General features: G+C 43.7%; 1 protein-coding gene across 1 annotated transcript in view; it reads left to right on the top strand.

Moving 5' to 3' along the window:
* The window catches only part of LOC132383377 (adhesion G protein-coupled receptor B2-like), a 1,046,509-nt gene that overhangs the window by 922,041 nt on the left and 99,169 nt on the right, over nt 1-25,299 (top strand). Inside the window, exon 27 of the mRNA XM_059954264.1 lies at nt 14,983-15,644. Within this exon, the coding sequence (XP_059810247.1) occupies nt 14,983-15,644 (662 nt within the window). The remainder of the gene's footprint in view (nt 1-14,982; nt 15,645-25,299) is intronic.

Raw genomic sequence — 25,299 nt, 5'->3', positions numbered from 1 at the left:
TGGATAGGTTAGGTGAGTGGGCAAATTCATGGCAGATGCAATTTAATGTGGATAAATGTGAGGTTATCCACTTTGGTTGCAAGAACAGGAAAACAGGTTATTATCTGAACAGTGGCTGATTAGGAAAAGGGGAGATGCAACGAGACCTGGGTGTCATTGAAGGTGGGCATGCAGGTACAGCAGGCGGTGAAAAAGGCAAATGGTATGTTGGCATTCACAGCAAAAGGATTTGAGTACGGGAGCAGGGAGGTTCTACTGCAGTTGTACAAGGCCTTGGTGAGACCGCACCTAGAATATTGTGTGCAGTTTTGGTCCCCTAATCTGAGGAAAGACATTCTTGCCATAGAGGGAGTACAGAGAAGGTTCACCAGTTTGATTCCTGGGATGGCAGGACTTTCATATGAAGAAAGACTGGATCAACTAGGCTTATACTCACTGGAATTTAGAAGATTGAGGGGGGATCTTATTGAAACATATAAAATTCTAAAGGGAATGGACAGGCTAGATGCAGGAAGATTGTTTCCGAAGTTGGGGAAGTCCAGAATGAGGGGTCACAGTTTAAGGATAAAGGGGAAGCCTTTTAGGACTGAGATGAGGAAAAACTTCTTCACACACAGAGTGGTGAATCTATGGAATTCTCCACCACAGGAAACAGTTGAGGCCGGTTCATTGGCTATATTTAAGAGGAAGTTAGATATGGCCCTTGTGGTTAAAGGGATCGGGGGTATGGAGAGAAAGCAGGTACAGGGTTCTGAGTTGGATGATCAGCCATGATCATACTGAATGGCGGTGCAGGCTCGAAGGGCCAAATGGCCTACTCCTGCACCTATTTTCTATGTTTCTATCATCAACCAAAGGAAGCATCCCTTCCAATTCCACTCTATCAAAGCCTTTCACCCCTCATTCTTCTGAATTCCAGTGAATGCAGATACTGTTCATATGACAAGCCATTCAATCCTGGAATCATTTTTGTGAACTTCCATTAAATCCTCTCCAGTTTCAGCATATTGGAGTTCTGTATAGGTACGTTCCAATGAGACAGTGAAGTTATGGTAGGGTACAGGAACTGTGGTGTACAAAGGCTGTAATAAATCTGGTCAAGAAGAAAAGAAAAGCTTATGAAAGGTTCAGAGAGCTAAGTAATGTTAGAGATTTAGAGATCTAGAAGATGTTAAGGCTAATAGGAAGGAGCTTAAGAAGGAAATTAGCAGAGCCAAAAGGGGCCATGAGAAGGCCTTGGCGGGCAGGATTAAGGAAAACACCAAGACATTCTGCAAGTATATGAAGAGCAAGAGGATAAGACATGAAAGAATAGAACCTATCAAGTGTGACAGTGGGAAAGTGTGTATGGAACTGGAGGAAATAACAGAGGTACTTAATAAATACTTTACTTCAGTATTCACTATAGAAAAGGATCTTGGTGATTGTAGTGATGACTTTCAGCAGACTGAAAAGCTTCAGCATGTAGATATTAAGAAAGAGAATGTGCTGGAGCGGATAAGTTGCTGGGACCAGATGAGATGTACCCCAGGCAACAGTGGGAGGTGAGGGAGGTGATTCCTGAGCCTATGGCAATGATCCTTGCATTAACAATGGGGACGGGAGAGGTTCCAGTGGATTGGAGGGTTGCAAATATTGTTCCTTTATTCAAGAAAGGGAGTAGCGAAAGCCCAGGAAATTAAGAACCAGTGATTCTTAACCCAGTGGTTGGTAACTTGATGGAGAAGATCCTGAGAGGCAAGATTTATGAACATTTGAAGAGGTATAATATGAATAGTAGTAGTCAGCATGGCTTTGTCAAGGGAAGGTCATGCCTTACGAGCCTGATTGATTTTTTTGAGGATCTGACTAAACACATTGATGAAGGAAGAACAGAAGATGTAGTGTATATGGATTTCAGCAAGGCATTTGATAAGGTACCCCATGCAAAGCTTATTGGGAAAGTAGAGAGGCATGGGGTCCAAGGGGACATTGCTTTGTGCATCCAGAACCAGCTTGCCCACAGAAAGCAAGGAGTGGTTGTAGATGGGTCATATTCTGCGTGGAAGTCGGTGACCAGTGGAGTGCCTCAGGGATCTGTTCTGGGACTCTTACTCTTCGTGATTTTTATAAATGACATGGATGAGGAAGTGGAGAGATGGGTTAGTAAGTTTGTTGATGACACAAAGGTTGGAGGTGTTGTGGATAGTGTGGAGGGCTGTCAGAGGTTACAACGGGACATTGATAGGATGCAGAACTGGGCTGAGAAGTGGCAGATGGAGTTCAACCCAGATAAGTTTGAAGTGGTTCATTTTGGTTGGTCAAATATGATGGCAGAATATAGTATTAATGGTAAGACTCTTGGCAGTGTGGAGGATCAGAGGGATCTTGGGGTCAGAGTTCATAGGATGCTCAAAGCAGCTGCGCAGGTTGACTCTGTGGTTAAGAAGGCATATGGTGTTTTGGCCTTCATCTATCATGGAATTGAATTTAGGAGCCGAGAAGTAATGTTGTAGCTATATAGGACCCTGGTCAGATCCCACTTGGAGTACTGTGTTCAGTTCTGGTCGCCTCACTACAGGAAGGATGTGGAAGTCATAGAAAGGGTGCAGAGGAGATCACAAGGATGTTGCCTGGTTTGGGGAGCATGCCTTATGAGAATAGGTTGAGTGAACTCAGCCTTTTCTCCTTGGAGCGACGGAGGATGAGAGGTGATCTGATAAAAGTGTATAAAATGATGAGAGGCATTGATCATGTGGATAGTCAGAGGCTTTTTCCCAGGGCTGAAATGGTTGCCACAAGAGGACACAGGTTTAAGGTGCTGGGGAGTAGGTACAGATGAGATGTCAGGGGTAAGATTTTTATGCAGAGAGTGGTGAGTGTGTGGAATGGGCTGCCGGCAACGGTGGTGGAGGCAGATATGATAGGGTCTTTTAAGAGATTTTTGGATTAGTATATGGAGCTTAGTAAAATAGAGGGCTATAGGTAAGCCGAGTAATTTCTAAGGTAGGGACATGTTTGGTACAACTTTGTGGGCCTAAGGGCCTGTATTGTGCTGTAGGTTTTCTATTTTTCTATGTTTCTATTCTTTCTAAGGTAGGGGGCCAAAAACTGCTCACAATACTCCATGTGAGGCCTCACCAGTGTTTTATAAAGTCTCAACAATACATCCTTGCTTTTATATACTAGTCCCCTTGAAATGAATGCTAACATTTCACTTGCCTTACTCACCACAAATGCAACCTGCAAAGTGAACTTTGCAGCTCAGTATTTTGTATTTTCTCTCCATTCAGAAGAGTCAACACTCTCATTTCTTCCAGCAAAGTGCATGACCATACGCTTTATGACACTGTGCCATTTCTTTGCCCATTCTCCTCCTATTCTGCCTAAGTCCTTCTGTAGCCTCTCTACTTCGTCAAAACTACCTGCCCCTCCACCTATCTTCATATTATCAACATATACACAACTTAGAGATTCATCTTCTTGCAAGCAGCCACAAAACAAAGAAACAGAAGAACCCACATGACAAAGACTGACAAACACCCAATGCATGAAAAAAAGAATAAATCATACAAACAATAAAAAAGAAAACAAATAATACATGAAGAAGGATCGGCAAAATCCCCAAAGATGAGTTCACAGCAGCAGAGCAAGTTCAGCAGTGAGGCGAGTGAAGACAGTCTGCAGGGTAGCAATCCCTCACAAACCCGGCGGTGTGAACTCACGATTTCTGCACCACCCGCCCAGTGGTAGCACTGAGAAGCGAGAGAGAGAGGTCAAATCCTGGCAGATGCAGATGAGACGGACTCAGGTGGGGAATCTTGACTGACACAGAGATGTCTGAACACGGATTTGACCTACACCCTTGACTTTGACACCCTAATCCTTTTAGCGTGGCTCAGTGCTTAAGTAAACATCAATTTGCTTTTTGCTCTTGGACCACAACACTTCAATGCAACCTGAAGTCTGCTCCATCAATGGCTACCTCAATGACAGCTGTACCTGCATTTTTGACAGTCCAGATCACCGAACCCTTCAGGTGACGCAAAATTGTCAGACTGTTCAGGCGATTCAAAAACACACTACAGTGAACTTCAAGGTCTTGCTATTAACTGTGCACTGCCCCGTTTCCTTTGATCTCCCAAAGTGCAATACCCCTCACACACTTGCCATGAATAATGGATATATTATTATGAATAAAGATTATTTTTGAAATAGTAACAAAGCAGTGTGCAAGAAGGGTTGTCCACCACTGAGTTGTATCAAACATCAGAAGAGTCAGCTGAACATTGCAACAGGTAAAAGGTTACAAAGTATACCTTCTTCCCCCCAAGGCACTTCTGTATTGCTCCACTGACACGTGCAGTGAATGGCTTCTTCTAGTTATTCTGCCCATGGCTCCTGAAATTGAGGCATTTTATCACAAACATTTAATTATTTCTGACATTTACCTTTCCAAGCAATCTGTTCTATATATTCTGTCTGTTTCTCTGGCTGTTGGGCTGATTTGTAAGTAATTAAATGACCGTTTCCACTGACCCCTAATAGAAATAAACAAAACAGCTGTCGAAGATCCTGTTGAAAGTACATTGTTGCTTGTGTTTAAGCTAAATATGCTGGAAAATAAAAGTCACCTTTTGCCAATAAATTAAATTTAATTCCCAAAGTAAGATACACAGGGAGGTGGACAATAATAGACTGCAGGAAGATAGCTAGGCTGGTTGAATGAGTAGAGATGTGGTATATGATATTTAACACAGAGAAGTGTGAGGTGATATGCATTGGCATATCAATCAGGAAATCCAGTACTGATTTAGTTGCAGAATACTAAAGGTGTGCAGGATAAGAGAGATTTCACTGTATGCATGAAGTTTTGAAAATGGCAGAAATTTTTGAGAGAACAGTTAGTAAAACAATAAGGGATCCTGGGATTTGTAAATGGAGACAGAAAGGATGGTAGCAGAACAGTTGTGTTTTGTCAATATAAGACATTTGTTTGGCCAGAGCAACACTAAGATTAATGATAAAGGAAAGATTAAAAATTAGCTTTATTTGCAACATGTACACCAAAACGTCAGTGAAATGAGGCATTTGCATCAAATCAAATCAGCAAGGATTGTGCTGGGCAGCTCACAAATGTCTCCACGCTTCTGGTGCCAAGATAACATACCAACAGCTTACTTACCTTACCATAACATCTTTGAAGTGTGGGAGGACTGCGGGGAAAGAGAAAGTGTTGTACTTATGGGATTGTTCTATGAGGACATGGTGGGTACTCAATACTCAGAATCAGAATCGGCTTTAATATCACTGGTATATGTAATGAATTTGTTGATTTACAGAAGCAGTACATCACAATATGTAATAAAAAACTATAAATTAAAATTAAGAAATATATAAAAATTGAGTAAGTAGTGGAAAGAAGAGAAAAGAAAAATAGTGAAGTAGTATTCATGTGTCTATTCAAAAACCTGATGGCAGAGGGGAAGGAGCTCTTCCTGAAATGCTGTGTGTGTCTTCAGTCTCCTGTACCACCTCCTCAATGGTGGCAATGAAAAGAGGGCATGCCCAGGTCATGGTGTCCTTAATGATGAATGTTGCCGTTTTTGGGGTCTTGTCTTTTGGAGCTGTCCTCAGTGGTGGGGAGGCTAGAGCTGGCTGAGCTTGCAACTTCCAGCAGTTGTTTCCAGTCCTGTGCAGTGGCCCCTCCATACCAGACGGTGACACAAGAAGTTAGAATGCTCTCCACAGTACACCTGTAGAAATTGGTGACATATAATGGTTTTCATGCCTTTTTGTAATTGTTTCAATATGTTGGACCCAAGATAGATCCTCAGAGATGTTGACACCCACGAACTTGAAACTGCTCACTCTTTCCACTACTGATTCCTCAATGAGGGCACATGTGTACCCTTGACTTCCCTTTCCCAAAATCCACAATGCATTCCTTGGTCTTACTGATGCTGAGTGCAAGGTTGTTGCTGTGATACCATTCACTAGATGATCTATCTCACTCCTGTATGCCTTCTCTTCACTACCTGAAATTCTGCCAACAATAGTTGTGTCATCGGCAAATTTATAGATGGCATTTGAGCTGTGCCAAACCACTCAGTCATAAGTGTAGAGAGAGAAGAGCAGAGAGATAAGCAGGCATCCTTGAGGTGAACCAGTGTTGATATCAGCAAAGAAAAGTTGCTATTTCCAATCTGCACTGACTGTGGTCTCCCAAATAGGAAGACAAATCCATTTGCAGAGGGAGTTCCAGAGGCCCAGGTTTTGGAGCTTGTTGAAAAGTACTGAGGGTATGATGGTGTTGAGAGCTGAGCTGTAATCAATAAACAACAGCTTGACATAGGTATTCCTATTGTCCAGGTGAACCAAGGCTGAGTGGAGTGTCAGTGATATTGTATCTGCTGTAGACCTATGGTGGTGACAGGCAAATTGCAGTGGGTCCAGGTCCTTGCTGAGGCAGGAGTTAGTTCTAGCCATGACCAACCTCTCAAAGCAATTCATCACAGTGGATGTAATTGCAACTGGGCAATGGTCACTGAAGCAGCACACAGGCTTGTGACTTCCAGATTGCTACCCGTGCCACGTGCCAGTGAGGATTGTACACTTTAACACAAGGCTAAAGAGTTGGTGTTGGAGGGAGGGCATAAGATTTTTGGATCAGTCAGCTCTCTGCCAAAGAAGGTAAGACCTATACTAAAGGGACAGTTTGCACCTGAACCTGGAGGGGATTAATATCCTAGAGGGAAGGTTTGTTAATGCTGCACAATGGGGTTTAAACTAGAGCTACAGGGGATAGGAACCAGAACAGTTAGTGAGAGGTTATGGGGGTAGATGTTGATAAGACCTCAGACAAAATCAGGAATCAAAACGTTGAGCATGGTGCGACTAGTGTCCTGAGCTGTGTATATTTCAGTGCCAGAAGTATCGTAGGAAAGGCGAATGAGCTCAGGGCATGGATCAACACCTGGAATTATGACATTGTAGCCATGAGGGAGATTTGGTTGTAGGAGGGGTAGGAGGGGTAGGCTCAGTGTTCCGGGTTTCTGTTATTTTAGATGTGACAGAGAGGGAGGGATTAAAGGAGGAGGGGTGGTGTTCCTAGTCAGACAAAATGTCATGGCAATGTTCCGTCAAGACAGACTGGAGAATCTGACTAGTGAGATGTTATGAGTGGACCTGGGAAATAAGAAAGGTATGACCACGTTAGCGGGCCTATATTACAGACCACTCAAGAGTCCTAGGGATTTAGAGGAACAGCTTTGTAAAGAGATCAAAAACTGTTGCAAAAAGCATAAAGGTGTTATAGTAAAAACACAAAATGCTGGCAGAACTCAGCAGGCCAGACAGCATCTATGGGAGGAGGTAGTGGCGATGTTTCAGGCTGAAACCCTTCATCAGGAGTGAAGTAACATGGGATGGTCGAGGGGGGATAAGAAGTGGGGGGAGGGATGAAGTAGAGAGCTAGGAAGTGATAGGCTGGAGGGAAATGGGCTGGGGGAAAGTGGACAATTATGGGAAATAAAAGAGAAAGAAAGGTAGGACGGGGGGAGATTGTAGTGAGGGGGGAAAAAGAGAAAGAGAACCAGACTAAAATTATAGATAGGGATAGGGTAAGGGGGAGGGGTGGCAGGGGTATCAACGGAGGTCTGTGAGTTGAATGTTCATGCCGGCAGGCAGGAGGCTACCTAGGCGGGAGATAAGGTATTGCTCCATGGACCTGTGTGTGGCCTCATCTTGATGGTAGAGGAGGTCATGGACAGACATGTCGGAGTGGGAGTGGTCTGTGGAATTGAAGTGTGTGGCCACAGGGAGATCCCGCCACTGCTGGAGGACTGAGCGCTGGTGTTCAGCGAAACGGTCTCCCAGTCTGCGGCGGGTCTCCCCAATGTATAAATGGCCACATCAGGAGCACCGGATACAGTATATCACCCCAGTCACCTGACTCACAGGTGAAGTGGTGCCTCACCTGAAAGGACTGTCTAGGGCCTAAGATGGTGGTGAGGGAAGAAGTATGGGGGCAGGTGTAGCACTTCTTCTGTTTGCAGGGATAAGTGCCTGGAGGGAGGTCGGTGGGGATGGGGGGGATGAATGGACAAGGGAGTTGCATAGGGAGCGATTCCTGTGGAAAGCCGAGAGTGGGGGGGAGGGGAAGATGTGTCTGGTGGTGGGATCCCGTAGGAGGTGGTGGAAATTACGGAGGATTATACTTTGGATTTGTAGGCTGGTAGGGTGATAGGTGAGGACCAGGGGGACTCTATCCCTGTTGGGCTTGTGGGGAGATGGGGTGAGGGCAGAGGTGCGTGAAATACAGAAGATGCGATGGAGAACAGAGTTGATAGTGGACGAAGGGAAGCCCCTTTTTCTCCACCTTCCCCCTAGCCCATTTCCCTCCAGCCTATCACTTCGTAGCTCTCTACTTCATCCCTCCCCCCACTTCTTATCCTCCCTTGACCATCCCATGTTACTTCACTCCTGATGAAGGGTTTCGGCCCGAAACATTGTCACTACTTCCTCCCATAGATGCTGTCTGGCCTGCTGAGTTCTGCCAGCATTTTGTGTTTTTATTTATTTTCAGCATCTGCAGATTCACAGGGTGTTATAGTAGGTGCTTTTCATTTTCACATATTGGGAATCCCATACTGTAAGAGGATGAGAGTTTGTCAAAGGTGTTCAGGAAAGTTTCCTTCATCAGTGCTTAGAAGTCTCAACAAGAAAGCATTCAATACCGGATCTGCTATTATGAAATAAGACAGAGCGGGGGACAGAGTTTGGGTAGGGGGACACGTTGCATCTAAATAAGTAGTTGGATAGACATGGACTGATTAAGGATAGTCAGCATGGCTTCGTGCCTAACCAATCTTATAGAGCTTTTTGAGGAAGATACCATGAAAGTGGATGAAGGAAAGGCAGTGATTTCTCTGCATGGACTTTAGTGAGGTATTTGACAAGATCTCACATGAGAGGCTGGTCAAGAAGGTTCAGTCGCTTGACATTCAGGATGACGTAGTACATTGGAATAGACAGTGGCTTTGTGGGAGAAGCTGGAGAGTGGTAGTAGAGGGTTGCCTCTCTGACTGATGGCCTGTGATTAGTGGTGTGCCACAGCGATCAGTGCTGGGTCCATTGATGTTGGTCATCTATATCAATGATCTGGATGATAATGTGGTTAACTGGATCAACAAATTTACAGATGATACTAAGATTAGGCAGATTAGGAATGTAATGGACAGTGAGGAACACTTGCAGAGGGATCTGCATCAGTTGCAAAAATGGGCTGAAAATGGCAGATGGAATTTAATGCAGACAAGTGTGATGTTTTACACTTCGATAGCACCAGCGTAGGTCTTACACAGTGAACAGTAGGCACTGAGGAGTTTGGTAGAACAAAGGGATCTGGGAATACGTCCATAATTTGTTGGAAGTGACATCACAAGGAAGATATGCTCATAAAGAAAGCTTTTGTTAGACTGGCCTTCATAAATCAATGTATTGACTTCAGGAGATGGGATGTTATGTTGAAGTTGTATAAGAGATTAGTGCAGTTTTGGCCACCTACATACAGGAAAGATGTAAATAAAGCTGAAAGAATACAGAGAAAAGTTACAAGGATGTTGCCAGGTGTGAAGGACATGAATTATAAGGAAAGATTGAATAAGTTATGTGATGAGAGTCCTTGACAAGGATGGCTTGGACTCAGATGCCGGAGTATCTGAGGTTGGGATCGAGACACAGTTTCAAATGGGATCGAGAAACTGAGCACAAACCAAGCACTAGATGAAATCACTGGCAGGCTTACGACTGAGCTCTGAAACTATGTTCAGGTATTCCTTATATTCTCAATTCTTGGTGCCGAAAACATGACTATCAATTATAGAAACATCCTGAGCCCTTAAAGAGGCCATGCCAGCTATCCATACTCCAGAGAGTTAGAGCATTTAAATCTCGGAAGCTGGTGTGCTTGGGAGCGTCTCGTAACAGGACCCTCTCCCCTATGGCCAACTCCTGACAGCTCTGGTTGCTCAGAGAGGTGGTCGTGGATGAGAGTTGAATCCAGGATGTCTCTTTCCAGCACCCAGCACCTTTCCTCTGTTTTGAGCCCCTCCCAGTCTACTAGGTATTGCTGAACATCTCGAATGGTATGCAAGTCCAAAAGTCTTTTTACCGTGAAGACCTGTTTCCCCCTTGATAAACTGAGGTGGTGGCAGGGCCAATGGGGGTGGAGTAGATGGAGTAATGGGCTGGTGCAGACAGGTTTTAATTTAGAGATGTGGAAGGTGGGATTAATCTGTAGGGTCCTGGAGAGCTACAAGGTATAAGCCACCGGGCTTACTTTCCTCAGGGTCTTAAAGGGACCAACTTGCTAGATTCTACTCAGAGGGACAAATCATGAGTTGCCCAGGCTGTAACATGGGTCCTGGACCTCTCCTTCGGTTTGCCTTGTCTTCAGTCTCCAGGTAGAGGCCAGCAAAATCTCTCTTGGCATCATTTATTTCTCCTTGCAGCATTTGACAGGAGCTTCTGCTGCAAGGACCCCAACCTTGGCTTCTTGTCTGAGAAGGAGAGGTGAAGAGTAACTAAACTGGCACTTGAACAGTGACGTCCTGTGCACCAAATGCTGTAAGGTTTTGTGGGCAATCTCTGTCTCCATCAATTGATCATACCACTCATCAGTCTTTCCGGGGCCAGGCATCTCAGGGTATGTTCTAAATCTTGGTTGGTCCGCTCTATCTAGCTGTTGGACTGTGAGTGAAACCCAGCGCAAAGGCTTGCAGCTGCCCCAGTCAACCTGCAGAGCACTCTCCAGAAATGTAATGGGAATCTGTGGACACAGAAGATCTGGTCCAAGACAATTTCAGCCATCTCCGTTTCAGAAGGTAGCTTCTCCAAGGCAATTAACGTACAGGCTTTTGAAAACTGATCGACAACCACCATGATGCCCAACTTCCCCTTGGATGGCCATAGATTCGTGGCAAAGTCCATGGAGATGTGTGCCCGAGTTCTTTACAGAACGGGTAAGGGGTAGAGGAGCTTTTGAAGTTGGGTACAGGCTCCTTTTCCCAGGCACACACTCTTCACTCTTTTGAAGCTTGTGGGAACCTGTAATGGCAACACTTGAGCACTCCATCAGTTGGTCGTACAGGTTTTCAGTACCCTACCAAGAACACCACCAGGGCCTGACACTTTATGAGGGTTCACCCTCATGAAAGATGTTGTGATGTCAGCCTCTGTGACAGATTACAGGGTCACCAGGTTCTGCAGGGATACACACAGGTGTAGTTTTATTGTCCCCTTTAAAGTGTGTTTAAAAGGTGTTGAGCTCATCTGGGTGTGTAGCACCACAGCCATTTTTAGGTTTTGTCTTGTTGGAGATAACGGTCTGCAAACCCTGCTCGGGCCAATGTGCATCTGGAATTGGTTTCTCACTCTTAGGTCAGGGTCGGACCTGGACTTCTTTCTCCTTTATCACTCTATAAATATTTGAGTGCATTGGAAATAAGAGGGAACTCTCCTTGTCTCTTCACCAACTTCACATTACTAGCTTCTTTACACATAAAAAGGTGTAAAGAACCCTTCAGAGTTTTCTAAACCTAGGTAAACAGTTTTTAAGTGATTCCCTTATAATTGCTTCACACTGCAGTCCCTGAGGCCATATACAGTAGCTGGCAATGCTTAATTACACAATTTCAAATCAGCTGTCTGTTCAACAGGATTGGTAAACAAACACAGTCTCCAGGAGACAGAAAAACCCTCTTTCAAACACAAACCTCCTTTAAAAATCTACTTAAACATTAGGAATTAGGAATCAGGAATCTGCATGGTTCATCACGATCAGGCTTTTAAAACTATTGAAACAGTGACTGAAGGACGTGGATTCATATTTTTTGTCAGTTCAGTGCACATCAAATATACCCTGATTCCTGGACCATTCTAGTAAACAATGGATTACTTTCTGGAAAATTCTGCATGGATCTTTGCTGCCTCTTGAGTTTTGGCATTCTGAGTCCAGACACGTAGTGTTGCTCCATTCCCATACATATTCTCCCTCTCCCTCGCTCTCTTCCTTTCTCTTGCTCTCCCTCTCCCTCCTTCTCTCTCTCTCTCTCTCTCTCTCTCTCTCTCTCTCTCTCTCTCTCTCTCTCTCTCTCTCTCTCTCTCCCTCTCCCTCTCCCTCTCCCTCTCCCCCTCCCTTCCTCCACCCCCTGCCTCAGATAGGCATTGACATCCTACTTTCTGCAGAGTAGTGAAGTGCACCAAGAGAAATATTGAAGAAATGTCTGAGTAACAACTCCTTTTTATACCTTCACCAGTGACTTGTCTGTTTCTTATTCAAATTGCCAACCTATGATAAATGTTGATATTTAAAAGAATGAAATGGCACAAACAATGACCCAAGTAATGTAGTATTTAATACTGGATATGGCAGGAGATCCAGCATTACAACCTAATTACCTAGTATTAATTAGATTGTTAACCCTGTGATCTTTGTGACACAATATCTGGAAAATAGTTTTTACTAAATGTTTTTACTCTGTGCCACTTAGTAAAATATATGAAGGACTGCATATGAATATAATGGCATGTGACACTCTTGTTGATATAGACAACAAAGGTAGTCTTGTCAGCAAAGAAAAATGAGGTCCACAGACCTCTAACAAAGACAGAGGCTATGTCCACACTACACCGGATAAATCCATAACTAAAGCCTTTACTCTTCATTTTTACCCTCTGTCCACACTAAAACGACATTTTCGTCCCCCAAAACCGGAGCTTTTCAGAAACGCTTTCCAGGGTGGGTATTTTTGAAAACGCTGCTCGGGCAGATCAGCGTGGACGGGGTAACCGGAGACTTCTGAAAATCTGTCAGACGGCAGCACGCTATTTCATTGTTTTCTTGAACGCGACCTAACAATTTCAGAACAGATGGCAATGAGACTGAAGCCAGAAGAGTTAGAAATGTACTCACCAAATACTTTGACCCATAATTTACTGAATAAATAAGTATACTCACTTTGCCCTGTTTACTGTCCTTGCTCGTATGAAGGTGGTTTACCTATTTATGCAAGTACTTCTCTGACAATAGATGTTTGACAGCCTAATGTAACATTGTATGGAAATACAAGATAACACTGATGCAGACGTGTCTTATACATTTAACAAGGTGCTTTATTAATGCAACAGAGTTAGTCAGTTTTTCAGTGTTTGTCGTCAGTCGGGTCATACTGTCCGTGAACTCCCTGTCGGTTGCCTCCATATGCTCCAGTATTTGTTTTTTTTAGTTTTAAGTTCTCCTGCACGAGAGCCAACAGCTGTCTGTCATTTTAAGTTTTTCTAGTCTGTAACTGAACAAACGCACACTTTTACTGCGAGATTTGACACCAAACATGTCACTTGTTTTCGGTAGATGTGTCCTGTGCATGCACAGGAGGAGGAGACTTGCCGGAATCTCCGTTTCAGTGTGGATAGAGATATTTTCAAAAACGCAGTGTGGATGTAGCCTGACTTTCACAGTGCCTACTGTTTATGAGAATGATGGTGGGGTGAGATGGGGTGGGGGAGGGGAATCTCATTAAAACCTATTGAATACCAAGAGGCCAAGACAGAGTGGATGTGGAGAGGATGTTTCCTATCATTGGGGAGTCTAGGTCTAGAGGTCACAGCCTCAGAATAGAGGGATATCCATTTAGAACTGAGATGAGGAGGAATTTCTTTCGCTGGAGAGTGGTAACTCTGGAATTCATTACCACAGACAGCTATGGAGACCAAGCCACTGGGTATATTTAATGTGGAGGTTTATAAATTCTTAATTAGTCAGAACATCAAAGGATGATATGGGGAGAAGGCAGGGGACGTGGTTGAGGGGGATAATACGATGAATGGTGGAGCAGACTTGTGCCAAATGGCCTAACTCAGCTCCTGTGTCTTATGGTCATCTGTGCAACTTAATATGGAAACCCTTGAGCGAGTTCAAGACTAGTACTGGGCATGCGACTTGGGTAGGATTTTTCATGTTATCAGCTGTTCAGATGCACCCCTACATGGGAATGACTCCAAATTACAACCCCTACCCCTCATTAAAACTAGCAGCAAACGCTTACTTGAATAGTGATCATCCACTTATCGCTGTGACAGTCCCCCAACGTGCCCTTCTGCCTGTTAATTGCCTGACCCCAACAATATCTAATCATCTCAGGCTTCATCAGTTGCTGACAGTCAACCCTCAATCAAATCTCCCCCTCCAGTTGCCAACCATATCTCCCACCCTTGGGCTTCTCAATCCTGCACCATCCTGATCTTGGTCTTGGACCCACAATTTCCTCAACGTGCTCCATTGGCTATTTTTTGTCAGACTGATTCAATGGTTTTTGTGCCATTTAATGTCAATTAATGATCAAAGTTGTCATGATAAATCACACAGTAACTGTTCATTGCATCAGAACAGGCAGCGGGGAAATACTATGCCATTACTTAATAGCTGTAACAAATAATTGCATCTTTTAGCACCTGAACAGGACAACCTAAAACTTTACAGCAAAGAAGTTATTTTTGAAGTGTTGTCACATTTGTAATATGTGAATGACGGCAGCCAATCTGTGCACAGCAACGTTTCGAACAGCAACATAAAATAATTTTTTCTATTTATTGTAGTGATGTTGGTGAGTGACAAGTATTCCTTGGTACAACAGTGCATTTTCACATGCCATAAGAGTTCTTATTTACACCTAAGTGGACAGGTGTAATCTCAATTTAACATCCTCAGCCTGATTTTTTTTGAGTACTGCTGGAATTTTATCCCAAATTATGTATTCAAGCTTCTAAATCTATCATTCAGAATACTACCAATGGTCCACAACTGGCATCTTAATCATCCTGGCATCCTGCTCAACCAGACAATGCAAATTCAGAACAATTGAACAAAATTTAAATTACTGACAAGAATGTAAATTATTATGTTGTAAACTGATGTTTCTTTTATTGTATCTGTTTTCCTAGTACTCTTCAAAGAGGTTAACACATGCAATCCAGCAACTATCACCGGAACATTGTCTCGCATTTCATTGGATGATGAGGAAGATGAGAAAATGAATATAAACAGTGAAGCAATTAATTTCTCCACCCTTCCAGGAAACATCCCACCTGGAAATGTATTGGTCCAGTTGCCTCCGATGCAGCAGCTGCATGATGTGATGCCTAATGTGGGTGAATTGAATGAACAACCACCCCAGAAAGAAAAGAACAGTGATCTCAGGGGAATGCTCTATCTGTGCACAGATAACACCCTGAGGCCAATGGACCTTAAGTGGAGGCGAGCCCAGGAGCAGCCCATGGAGGGAGACTACATGGTACTTCCCAGCCGCACTGTCAGTTTAAAGCCTTTCATCAGAGACAGCAAGTTGAACATTAATATGGATGACAACAGGCATAATATCACTGGGAACCAATCGGTCAAGTCAGAGATTTATCCTAACTTTGCCTCAGTTGATCAGATTAATTATAACTTAAATCAATCTTATGGAACTCTTAATTACCCACGGAGTGCAGCCCTCAAACATCACCCTTCAGTGAGGCACATCCTGGCATCTGAACTTGCCGACAGGAGCAGGACTATGCCACGCAGTAAGCCAAGCTCGTCAGGGTCCATGGGCTCCCTAGAAGTAAGTTGAAGGAATACTGTTGATCAGATTGTAGCTTGTAAATTGATACCAAGGTAACTGTATTCTCATTGACGATAGCATTACCTTTCCATCAGCACTGGATCATCCCCAACCCTTCTTACCAGATGCACAAGGAAAAAATGCTTTTGTAACATTTGTAATAAACTGGAGCAAAATATTGGCAGTTATGAACAGTTTCAGGACTTCCATGGTAAGGTCTGCAAGAGCATTAACAACAAATTAAAGTTGCTCTTAACTGACATCTCCCTTCACCCTACTTGCTGCCATCATGAGGGGGCAAACCTGCCAGACCATTACGTTGTGCAGGAGCCACTCATCTTTCTTGCCTCCAGTAAATTAACAGAACCTCACAGTTCTTTTTCTAATATCTGATAACTCCCAACTCCCTTTCCATACAGTTTTCATTTCATTACATATTTTTATTTTAAAATAAAACAAATTAATTGACAAAATCACAATGTCAAACACATTGTCCGTCAGTTTTAAAGGTTCTAGCCTTTACCTTCCTTGTAACCTCCTCCAATTTAAAACTCAAAGATTTTTGTGTTGCCCCAATTCTCTCATTTTACACCTCAAATTTTCATTGGTTTGTCTTATTTTACAACCCAAACACACACAAAAATTGCTAGAAATATTTGATGGAGGAGTCACCAATTATAGCGGTGTGCTACATGCAGCGCTGAAATAACGACATGGAGTCGGTAAACTGCAGTTAAAGAAGATTTCATTCGAACTTCGTGGCCTCGCTTTATAGCCTCCCTGATCCCGCCCTCCCCGGGCGCGGATGCTGTAGGGGGCACGTATTTACAGTCCCACGTGAGCTTTTCCCTTTGTTGGTGAAGCAGACCTGGCGCCCTTTTGGGCCTGGCCTTTATGCCGGCGCGCTGGCTATTTGTGAGCCGGTTCGAGTGCGCTAGGAAGTGGGTCGCCACAGCACCATCTGTGGAGAATGAACAATTGAATGAAGTGTCATGTTTTGATCTCGTTCTTTCCCATCGCCCTGAAAGCTCCTGCTTTCCATTGTTAGCTATCTTCAAACTGATTTTCTCCAGCTGCGAATTGTACTTTGCTCTGGCTTTTATCAACCTCATTATCACTCTGTGCCATGGTGTGAAGTAAATAACTCAGGTTGTTCTTTATTTATTGTAACACACACAGAATGGTGCCAGAAGTCAGCAGGTCAGGCAGCATCCAAGGAAATGAGTAAACACTCAATGTTTCAGGCAGAGACCATTCTTCAGGACTGAGAAAGAAAGGGAAAGATGCCAGAATAAAAGGGTGGGGGGGGGGGAGTAGGAAAAGGAGGCTAGTTGGAAGGTGAATTGTGAAGCCATAGGGGTGAAAACATAAAGGCTTGAAGATTAGAGGAAGAAGGGAAGGGGAAGAAAAAAATTACAGGAAAGAGAAATTGATATTTATTGCGAGTTCTGAGTTGTGTTGAGAATGTACAGGTAGGTTTCTTAAGCCACTGTAGTTCTAGTGTTAATGGAAATCTTCCTAACAGTCATTCAATTGTTTCAAATTCATTTTGACTTTGCCCCTTCCAGAATGCTTTAGAATTAGAGGTTATATACAAATTCTACACCCTTCAAAATCCTGTCTCCTCCACCTTTGTCTCACTTGCTTTATTTTGTTATGGATGGCTCTGCTGTTGTCGTGGTTTCTCGTGCCCCACAAATGACCAGGAGACGCAGAAGATTCTTCAAGAAGGGTTAAACTTTAATTTGCAAATCAAAGCTGAGACAGTCATTGAGCTAGTCGCTGATTGCCCACCGATCCCCGGACACAGCATTTTTTATATCAATCTCCTGGTCCAGTTTCACACGTACCACACACACACACACACACACACACACACACACACACACACACACACACACACACACACACACACACACACACACACACACACACACATACGTCCCATTGACTTAATCATGTTCTAATTTACATCTCTTAGCTACCTTTCATTAACATTCTTAATATTTCATTCTCCTGCTAAATTGGGTACATGCATAGCAAATAGCAAGTTTCAAAGCTGACTACATCTCTTTAGCTACCTTTAACACACCATTGTCTTCTACATTTCTAGGATTTCATTTTGGATACATGCATAGCAAGTTGACTACATAGTTTTGGTTACACAGCAAATAATACAACTTTTATACTCCATAATATTTTTATACTCCAATACTGTGAGTTGATGTTTCTAAACTCCCAAAATTCATCTCTTATCAACTTTTTAAAAAATGATACTTGAAGCCATGCCTTTTCACTCAGATTTTTGGTCGTCTCTACTGTCTGATTGCACTCAAATGAAGCACTTTAGAGTGATTTATTATATTAAAGATAGATAACAATTTAACAGTAAGTATATTTAATACAATATATCTTACCATGCACTAAAGAAACTAGAGCAGACAATGTAGTGAGATGTAAAGATGCACATTGAATTTCAGCCATTACCAGCCAATCAGCATAATTCCTGATTGTGAAGATATGGGTGCTGTCCCTAGCTATTTCAGATGATCAGTGGATGTGCAACAGACTTCCTATAAATCACATCTCTTCCAGTGCACGTGCAAAGACTGTTTAAATGTGACACAGGTATCTGCCTCCACCACTCTTTTTGGAATTAACTTCCAGACTACTGCTTCCTACACAAGGAGTTGCAATAGCCAATCAATATACTCATCTTGGGGATGCAGGAGTATGTGAAAACTCCGCAAAGGAACCCCAGAGGTGAGATAGATAGGTAGGTAGATACTTCATTGATCCCAAAGAAAATTACAATGTCACAGTAGCATTACAAGTGCATACATAAAAATAGTAGAAGTGAAGTAGAAAGAATAAAAAATAAGTTACCTCAAGCAGTCTAACAGAAGGTATAGGTTATACATCATAGAGCCTAATGGCCGAGGGTAAGAATGACCTCATATAGTGCTCTTTAGAGCAGCACCGTTAGAACCATAGAACATTACAGCACAGAAACTGGCCTTTTGGCCCTTCTTGTCTGTGCCAAACCATTTTTCTGCCTCGTCCCACTGACCTGCACCTGGCCCATATCTCTCCATACACCTCTCATCCATGTACCTGTCCAAGTTTTTCTTAAATGTTGAAAGTGAGCCCGCATTTACCACTTCATCTGGCAGCTCATTCGGCACTCCCACCACTCCCTGTGTGAAGAAGCCCCTCTTGGTAACTCAGTTTATCGTGTCCCAGCAACATCCTTGTAAACCTTCTCTGCACTCTTTCAACCTTATTAATATCCTTCCTGTAATTTGGTGACCAAAACTGCACACAATACTCTAAATTCAGCCTCACCAAGGCCTTATACAACCTCACCATAACATTCCAACTTTTATATTCAATACTTTAATTTATAAAGGCCAATATACCAAAAGCTCTCTTTACTACGCTATCTACCTGTGATGCCACTTTTAGGGAATTTTGTATATGTATTCTTAGATCCTTCTGTTCTACTGCACTCCTCAGTGCCCTACCATTTACCTTGTATGTTCTACCTTGTTTTTTCCTTCCAAAGTGCAATTCCTCACACTTCTGTATTAAACTTCATCTGCCATTTTTCAGCCCATTTTTTCCAGCTGGTCCAGATCCCTCTGCAAGCTTTGTCTTAGCCTATTACTAAAAATGCTCCTCTGTTCAGCCAAAGTGGCATGCAGAGGGTGAGAAACATTGTCCAGAATATTCTGTAGGATCCTTTGTTCTACCAGAACCTCCAGTGTGTCCAATTTGACACATAACAGAGCCAACCTTTCTAATCAGTTTTGATGCCATTGCCCCAGCACACCACCATATAGAAGACTGTACTGGTGACAACAGACTGGTAGAACGTGTGAAGGAGAGACCTGTATATTCTGAAGGAACTTAGTCTACGCAGGAAGTAGAGACGATTATGGCCCTTCATGTACACAGCTCCAAAATAAAGCAAGTGAGACATAGGTGGAGGAGACAGGATTTTGAAGGCTGTTGGTGCTCCACTCAAGTACAGGTGCACCCCCAGGTACTTGTAGATCCTCACCATCAATAATTACAGGGAACCGTGCAGACTCAGTCTTCCTAGTCCATCAACATCTCCTTTTTCTTGCTAATGTTGAGCTTCAGATGATTCAGCCTGTACCATTTGACAATTCTGCCACCAAGCCCCTGTATTCATCCTCTTGTCGTCCCTTTATACACCCAAATATTGGTGATTCATCAGAAAATATCTGCAGATGACATGACTCAGTGTTTTATCTGAAGTCTGAGGTATACAGGGTAAACTGGAAGGGAGCCTGTACAGTCTCCTGTGGGACCCCAGTGCTACTTACTGCCATGTCTGACACACAGCTCTGAAGCCACACATACTGTGGTCTGCCAGTCAGGTAGTCCATTATCCAGGATACAATGGAGGTGCCAATCTGCATTCAGTGTATCTTTTCCCCCAGCAATGAGGGCTGTATGGTATTGAAGCCACTTGGGAAATCAAAAAACACAGTGCTGCCCTGCTTATCCAAATGGTAGTAGGCTCTGTTCAGCAGGTAGATGACAGCATGGGTGACTGGAACTGACAAGCATACAATGCATAATTATTGTTGTGCTACTATGCTTCACAGTTAAAATCCTTCCATACTTTCCTGGATTAAATTCATCTAACATTTTATTGTTTAGTAATAATAATAACTCACAAAACATTTTTCATACAGATGAGGTGGTTCAAAGTGCTTCAGAATGCGAGCAAATATGAACATAAAATAAAAAATTAAAGATGAAAATGAGTCATATCACATCTTCAGTCAAGCATTTCCCATAAAATATGAGAAATTCACAGTATTTTTATTAATAAAATTACTTTTGTTAGAGAGAGTGATAGCTGTGGATACTGGTACCTCTGTAGTCAGCCTAGCAAAATGACTGCAATCATGTCAAAATGTGCGTATTTCCAATTCAGAACTCTGTAAGATTGTAACAGCAAGTAAACCGTCTACTTGCTAAATTGAACCTGTTCCTACCACACTTTTTTAAGGACTCTTTTAATAGGTTTCAATTATTTTAGTAAAATTATTCCTTGTAACTGGAATTTTTCCAGATGCCGTCAAATTGTAGCTGTCAAACCCCTGCTTAAAAAGCCAAACCTTAGTGGTGAGGTACTAGCTAACCACAAATATTCCTCCTGGTCAGGGTGCTTGAGAAAGTCTTTTTTATTTTACTGTTTAACTGCCCAACCCATTGTTATGCAGCAGTACAAAGCTTCCCTCCTCAACCATACAACGATGTTTCTATCATCTGCAAATATCATTATCATTGTCCTAAAGATGTGCTGATATTATTTCTACTATAGCAGCAGAAGACCAAGTACTGAGCCCACTGGAATCCAATGCGAACAATCACAAACATTGCACTAAGCCACTTTTGACCTCTTTCCCTTGGGTTTTACTTTTTTGATCAGGCTTTCATGTCTACCTTGTCAACAGCGTAGGTCACAGCAAACCTAAAAAATCAATCCTACATGTTGCCTCAACAAAGGACTAAATCTTAAGGGAGCTGGGGCTTTACTCTCTGGAGAGAAGGAGGGTGAGAGAGGTGTACTGCCTGGTTTAGAGAGTATGGATTATGATTAGAGATAAGGGAGCTAGGGCTTTACTCTCTGGAGAGAAGGAGGGTGAAAGAGGTGTACTGCCTGGTTTAGAGAGTATGGATTATGATTAGAGATAAGGGAGCTGGGGCTTTACTCTCTGGAGAGAAGGAGGGTGAGAGGAGAGAGGTGTACTGCCTGGTTTAGAGAGTATGGATTATGATTAGAGATAAGGGAGCTGGGGCTTTACTCTCTGGAGATGAGGAGGGTGAGAGAGGTGTACTGCCTGGTTTAGAGAGTATGGATTATGATTAGAGATAAGGGAGCTGGGGCTTTACTCTCTGGAGAGAAGGAGGGTGAGAGGAGAGAGGTGTACTGCCTGGTTTAGAGAGTATGGATTATGATTAGAGATAAGGGAGCTGGGGCTTTACTCTCTGGAGAGAAGGAGGGTGAGAGGAGAGAGGTGTACTGCCTGGTTTAGAGAGTATGGATTATGATTAGAGATAAGGGAGCTGGGGCTTTACTCTCTGGAGAGAAGGAGGGTGAGAGGAGAGAGGTGTACTGCCTGGTTTAGAGAGTATGGATTATGATTAGAGATAAGGGAGCTGGGGCTTTACTCTCTGGAGAGAAGGAGGGTGAGAGGAGAGAGGTGTACTGCCTGGTTTAGAGAGTATGGATTATGATTAGAGATAAGGGAGCTAGGGCTTTACTCTCTGGAGAGAAGGAGGGTGAGAGAGGTGTACTGCCTGGTTTAGAGAGTATGGATTATGATTAGAGATAAGGGAGCTGGGGCTTTACTCTCTGGAGAGAAGGAGGGTGAGAGAGGTGTACTGCCTGGTTTAGAGAGTATGGATTATGATTAGAGATAAGGGAGCTAGGGCTTTACTCTCTGGAGAGAAGGAGGGTGAGAGAGGTGTACTGCCTGGTTTAGAGAGTATGGATTATGATTAGAGATAAGGGAGCTGGGGCTTTACTCTCTGGAGAGAAGGAGGGTGAGAGGAGAGAGGTGTACTGCCTGGTTTAGAGAGTATGGATTATGATTAGAGATAAGGGAGCTAGGGCTTTACTCTCTGGAGAGAAGGAGGGTGAGAGAGGTGTACTGCCTGGTTTAGAGAGTATGGATTATGATTAGAGATAAGGGAGCTGGGGCTTTACTCTCTGGAGAGAAGGAGGGTGAGAGAGGTGTACTGCCTGGTTTAGAGAGTATGGATTATGATTAGAGATAAGGGAGCTGGGGCTTTACTCTCTGGAGATGAGGAGGGTGAGAGGAGAGAGGTGTACTGCCTGGTTTAGAGAGTATGGATTATGATTAGAGATAAGGGAGCTGGGGCTTTACTCTCTGGAGAGAAGGAGGGTGAGAGGAGAGAGGTGTACTGCCTGGTTTAGAGAGTATGGATTATGATTAGAGATAAGGGAGCTGGGGCTTTACTCTCTGGAGATGAGGAGGGTGAGAGGAGAGAGGTGTACTGCCTGGTTTAGAGAGTATGGATTATGATTAGAGATAAGGGAGCTGGGGCTTTACTCTCTGGAGAGAAGGAGGGTGAGAGGAGAGAGGTGTACTGCCTGGTTTAGAGAGTATGGATTATGATTAGACATAAGGGAGCTGGGGCTTTACTCTCTGGAGAGAAGGAGGGTGAGAGGAGAGAGGTGTACTGCCTGGTTTAGAGAGTATGGATTATGATTAGAGATAAGGGAGCTGGGGCTTTACTCTCTGGAGAGAAGGAGGGTGAGAGGAGAGAGGTGTACTGCCTGGTTTAGAGAGTATGGATTATGATTAGAGATAAGGGAGCTGGGGCTTTACTCTCTGGAGAGAAGGAGGGTGAGAGGAGAGAGGTGTACTGCCTGGTTTAGAGAGTATGGATTATGATTAGAGATAAGGGAGCTGGGGCTTTACTCTCTGGAGAGAAGGAGGGTGAGAGGAGAGAGGTGTACTGCCTGGTTTAGAGAGTATGGATTATGATTAGAGATAAGGGAGCTAGGGCTTTACTCTCTGGAGAGAAGGAGGGTGAGAGGAGAGAGGTGTACTGCCTGGTTTAGAGAGTATGGATTATGATTAGAGATAAGGGAGCTAGGGCTTTACTCTCTGGAGAGAAGGAGGGTGAGAGAGGTGTACTGCCTGGTTTAGAGAGTATGGATTATGATTAGAGATAAGGGAGCTGGGGCTTTACTCTCTGGAGAGAAGGAGGGTGAGAGGAGAGAGGTGTACTGCCTGGTTTAGAGAGTATGGATTATGATTAGAGATAAGGGAGCTAGGGCTTTACTCTCTGGAGAGAAGGAGGGTGAGAGAGGTGTACTGCCTGGTTTAGAGAGTATGGATTATGATTAGAGATAAGGGAGCTGGGGCTTTACTCTCTGGAGAGAAGGAGGGTGAGAGGAGAGAGGTGTACTGCCTGGTTTAGAGAGTATGGATTATGATTAGAGATAAGGGAGCTGGGGCTTTACTCTCTGGAGAGAAGGAGGGTGAGAGGAGAGAGGTGTACTGCCTGGTTTAGAGAGTATGGATTATGATTAGAGATAAGGGAGCTGGGGCTTTACTCTCTGGAGAGAAGGAGGGTGAGAGGAGAGAGGTGTACTGCCTGGTTTAGAGAGTATGGATTATGATTAGAGATAAGGGAGCTGGGGCTTTACTCTCTGGAGAGAAGGAGGGTGAGAGGAGAGAGGTGTACTGCCTGGTTTAGAGAGTATGGATTATGATTAGAGATAAGGGAGCTAGGGCTTTACTCTCTGGAGAGAAGGAGGGTGAGAGAGGTGTACTGCCTGGTTTAGAGAGTATGGATTATGATTAGAGATAAGGGAGCTGGGGCTTTACTCTCTGGAGAGAAGGAGGGTGAGAGAGGTGTACTGCCTGGTTTAGAGAGTATGGATTATGATTAGAGATAAGGGAGCTAGGGCTTTACTCTCTGGAGAGAAGGAGGGTGAGAGAGGTGTACTGCCTGGTTTAGAGAGTATGGATTATGATTAGAGATAAGGGAGCTGGGGCTTTACTCTCTGGAGAGAAGGAGGGTGAGAGGAGAGAGGTGTACTGCCTGGTTTAGAGAGTATGGATTATGATTAGAGATAAGGGTGCTAGGGCTTTACTCTCTGGAGAGAAGGAGGGTGAGAGAGGTGTACTGCCTGGTTTAGAGAGTATGGATTATGATTAGAGATAAGGGAGCTGGGGCTTTACTCTCTGGAGAGAAGGAGGGTGAGAGAGGTGTACTGCCTGGTTTAGAGAGTATGGATTATGATTAGAGATAAGGGAGCTGGGGCTTTACTCTCTGGAGATGAGGAGGGTGAGAGGAGAGAGGTGTACTGCCTGGTTTAGAGAGTATGGATTATGATTAGAGATAAGGGAGCTGGGGCTTTACTCTCTGGAGAGAAGGAGGGTGAGAGGAGAGAGGTGTACTGCCTGGTTTAGAGAGTATGGATTATGATTAGAGATAAGGGAGCTGGGGCTTTACTCTCTGGAGAGAAGGAGGGTGAGAGGAGAGAGGTGTACTGCCTGGTTTAGAGAGTATGGATTATGATTAGAGATAAGGGAGCTGGGGCTTTACTCTCTGGAGAGAAGGAGGGTGAGAGAGGTGTACTGCCTGGTTTAGAGAGTATGGATTATGATTAGAGATAAGGGAGCTAGGGCTTTACTCTCTGGAGAGAAGGAGGGTGAGAGAGGTGTACTGCCTGGTTTAGAGAGTATGGATTATGATTAGAGATAAGGGAGCTGGGGCTTTACTCTCTGGAGAGAAGGAGGGTGAGAGAGGTGTACTGCCTGGTTTAGAGAGTATGGATTATGATTAGAGATAAGGGAGCTAGGGCTTTACTCTCTGGAGAGAAGGAGGGTGAGAGAGGTGTACTGCCTGGTTTAGAGAGTATGGATTATGATTAGAGATAAGGGAGCTGGGGCTTTACTCTCTGGAGAGAAGGAGGGTGAGAGGAGAGAGGTGTACTGCCTGGTTTAGAGAGTATGGATTATGATTAGAGATAAGGGTGCTAGGGCTTTACTCTCTGGAGAGAAGGAGGGTGAGAGAGGTGTACTGCCTGGTTTAGAGAGTATGGATTATGATTAGAGATAAGGGAGCTGGG

This window comes from Hypanus sabinus, chromosome 30 (assembly GCF_030144855.1).
Source record: "Hypanus sabinus isolate sHypSab1 chromosome 30, sHypSab1.hap1, whole genome shotgun sequence".
Lineage (NCBI taxonomy): Eukaryota > Metazoa > Chordata > Chondrichthyes > Myliobatiformes > Dasyatidae > Hypanus > Hypanus sabinus.
This window is presented reverse-complemented; position numbering and strand designations above follow the sequence as displayed.